The following is a 2,808-nucleotide window of genomic DNA, read 5'->3' as shown; positions in this document are numbered from 1 at the left end:
GGCTGGCTTACAAAGAGAGATAGCATCAGGTGTAATACCAGACCCTGGTTCATTGAAGGCAAATGGGACAACATTGCTTGATGTTCCAGTTAAGGTTGCTCACAGCATATTAGTGAACTTGATTAGGGACATTGGTAGGGATTGGGACATTGATTACCAATTGGACCTTGGCTTAGTCATTGATATTCCTTGTGTTGGTAACATCACCATTCCTGTTTCTCAGAAGGGAGAGATTAAGCTTCCAACCCTCAAGGACATGTTTACTGGTGGCTCTAAGAATACTGATCCTGCTCCTGCTCCTGCTACTACCTAATAACCTACCCTTTAATTATTGTTATTATTAAAATTAGAATAAGCAAAGAAGAAACTAAATATATATAGTCTCCTTTATATTATATATCATATTTTCTGTTTATATCAATTTCAATAATCCTGTATTTTTCTTTCTACACTTTGTTGGTTGTATAAGAAATGTTGTAGTTCATAAACTATATATATGTATGGTTATTTAGTATTTCAAAGCATAAATTTGAAATTGAAACCAAGTGTGTTTACTAGGAAGCTTGGTTTATGTCAATTATGTATTGCTAAAAGTAGTAGAGTAGTACTACTCTTCTCATATTAAATTTTACGTTTTTCTTTTTATTTTGGGACGAAATTTAGCTTATCTCTATCTATCTATTTATCTATCTATCTATATTACTTTGTTGTTGATGATTCTAGTTGAACTTGAGAAGGGGGTTGAATTAAGGTAGTTTAAAACTTAAAAGTTTCAAACTCTGTTTTGCTGTTGCTCGAGTTGCATGAGATTATTTAAAATTGTCTCATACGCAGAACATTAAAAGAGCAAAGAAGAGGAGAAAGAGGCCAGCATGTATCCTGGTTCGGATTCTCAGTGCCATGAATCCTACATCCAGTCTCCACCACAAACCATGGTGGAATTTCCACTATAATTCTCAGATTACATACACCAATACTATTGAATTAATTCCTAATCCAACTAGTATCTACTCCTAAGCTTCCTACACCAAAACTTAGCAACCCCAAAGTGCTATCCTAACTTGGAAGGAAAATCTACACAGATTCAATTCTCACCAAGTGCTAACCCAACTTGGCAAGGGGAACTAATCTTAGTTCATACACTCAAATTACATCAGAAATCAGTGGCTATTTTGCATCACTTTTGCCTTTTCTCTCTTGCTTTTTGAACCTCACATAATTGCCTTTTTCCAAACAGAAAATAACGCAAGACAGCCATAACTTAAAATCAGAATTAAGCTTGAGTAGAAGAAAGAGATTCCAGCTCTATGTTAGAGATGGTGCTCTGAATTTGTGTGCTCTCTTTCTTGACCTCCAATGTTGGAGTGAAGCTTGCTATATATATCTTCATCTTGACTTCATTGTAGCTTCTTCCTTTTGCTTGTCCTTGCTGCCCGTTGGAGCTGGCACAGCTAGCAAGCTGTCCTTCTTTATCCTGCTCCACTACTCCTGCTGCTGGAGAAGTTCGTCTACCACCTCTGTTGTCCTTGGAGTTTCTTTCTTCCTTGGCATGCTCTTCTTTTGCATCCTGCTCCATGATCTCTGCCATACGAGGAGCTGCTCCTTGTTTCTGCATATTTGTGTTTTGCTCAACCACCAACAAAATGTTGCTCTGCTATTGTCCTCGGATTAGTGGTTGTTCCCTTGTGTCCTTGGAGTGATGAGAGTGTACCAGCTGTCCTTGTTGCTTTATTATACCAACACTTGTCCTTTTCCCTTTCCAGCTGTCTTCCTTTAGCTTTTAGTAAAACATATAACATAATGGACGTTGCTATGAGGATGAGCTTTGGCTCTTTGCTGAAGCACTTGTTGGACTTGGACTGAAGCAATGTGAACTTGGATACTTTGAGCCTGTATCACTAACACTCTCATTAAACAATATTGGACTTTTAACCCAAAACAATGTTTGTCATCATAATATAATCCAAAATCAAACTAGGCTCAACATAATCATTGCGCAAAATCTTATTTCAATAGCGCTAGCTTTATCCATGGATCTTTCATCGAATTTGATCGCTGGTATATCAGTTTAGTAAAATGTTGTATTTAGACAATTTACCGGTAAAAATTTTCACCAGTAAATTCGAGGGTAAAATTGGAATGAAATTCAAATGCGAAATTCCTCCTTCTCACTTATGCAAACTCACACTCTCTCTTCTCTCTCTCTTCTTGTCTTCTTTATGCGGCGTTGAAGCTGCCGCCGTCACCACCACCACCTGGAGTTTCCTTTGCCACCGCTACACGTTGTCACCGCTGGAGCTATCGATCACTGCCAGAATTGTCTGGAATGCCGCCGCTGTTTGTGTTCGTGGCCATCGGTGGTTGTCACATTATTGCCATCATTACCGCCTCTTGTCACCACCACGCTCCTATCATCCTGCAGCCACCATCAGAGGTAATTTTGGTATAGCTTTTTAATTTTTTTCCAGTTTTTCTAAGTTTAGGATTTTGTTAGGTAATTTATCAAATTATTGATTAAATTAGTGTAATGAAGTTTGTAATTAGGATTTGGTATAGTTTTTCTTTTTCAGAATTTGTTGTGAGTTTAAAATTTTGTGAAGTATTTTATCAATTTATTGATTAAATTAGTGTAATGTTTTTTTTTCATATTTTTTTGTGAGTTTAGAGTTTTGTTAGGTATTTTATTAAATTATTGATTAAATTAGTGTAATGAAGTTTGTGAGTAGGATTTTTTATGTTAATTTAATGTAAAAAGAAATTAAATTAAGTTAAGGTAGGTTAAGTAGGGTGAGATTAAGAGTGCTCAAG

At 36.4% G+C, this 2,808-nt stretch overlaps 1 protein-coding gene across 1 annotated transcript; it reads left to right on the top strand.

The window, feature by feature from the left end:
* Positions 1-4: 4 nt before the first annotated feature.
* On the top strand, positions 5-577 carry LOC107490746 (desiccation protectant protein Lea14 homolog; the record flags this gene model as incomplete). The annotated part of the gene is made up of 1 exon (XM_052261851.1): positions 5-577. A coding segment is annotated over one exon (309 nt), but the record flags the coding sequence as incomplete, so codon positions are not given.
* Between the last annotated feature and the right edge of the window lie 2,231 nt (positions 578-2,808).

The sequence above is a fragment of the Arachis duranensis genome, chromosome 5, assembly GCF_000817695.3.
Source record: "Arachis duranensis cultivar V14167 chromosome 5, aradu.V14167.gnm2.J7QH, whole genome shotgun sequence".
NCBI lineage: Eukaryota > Viridiplantae > Streptophyta > Magnoliopsida > Fabales > Fabaceae > Arachis > Arachis duranensis.
Note: the sequence above shows the minus strand (reverse complement) of the source record. Positions and strands in the feature narration are given on the sequence as shown.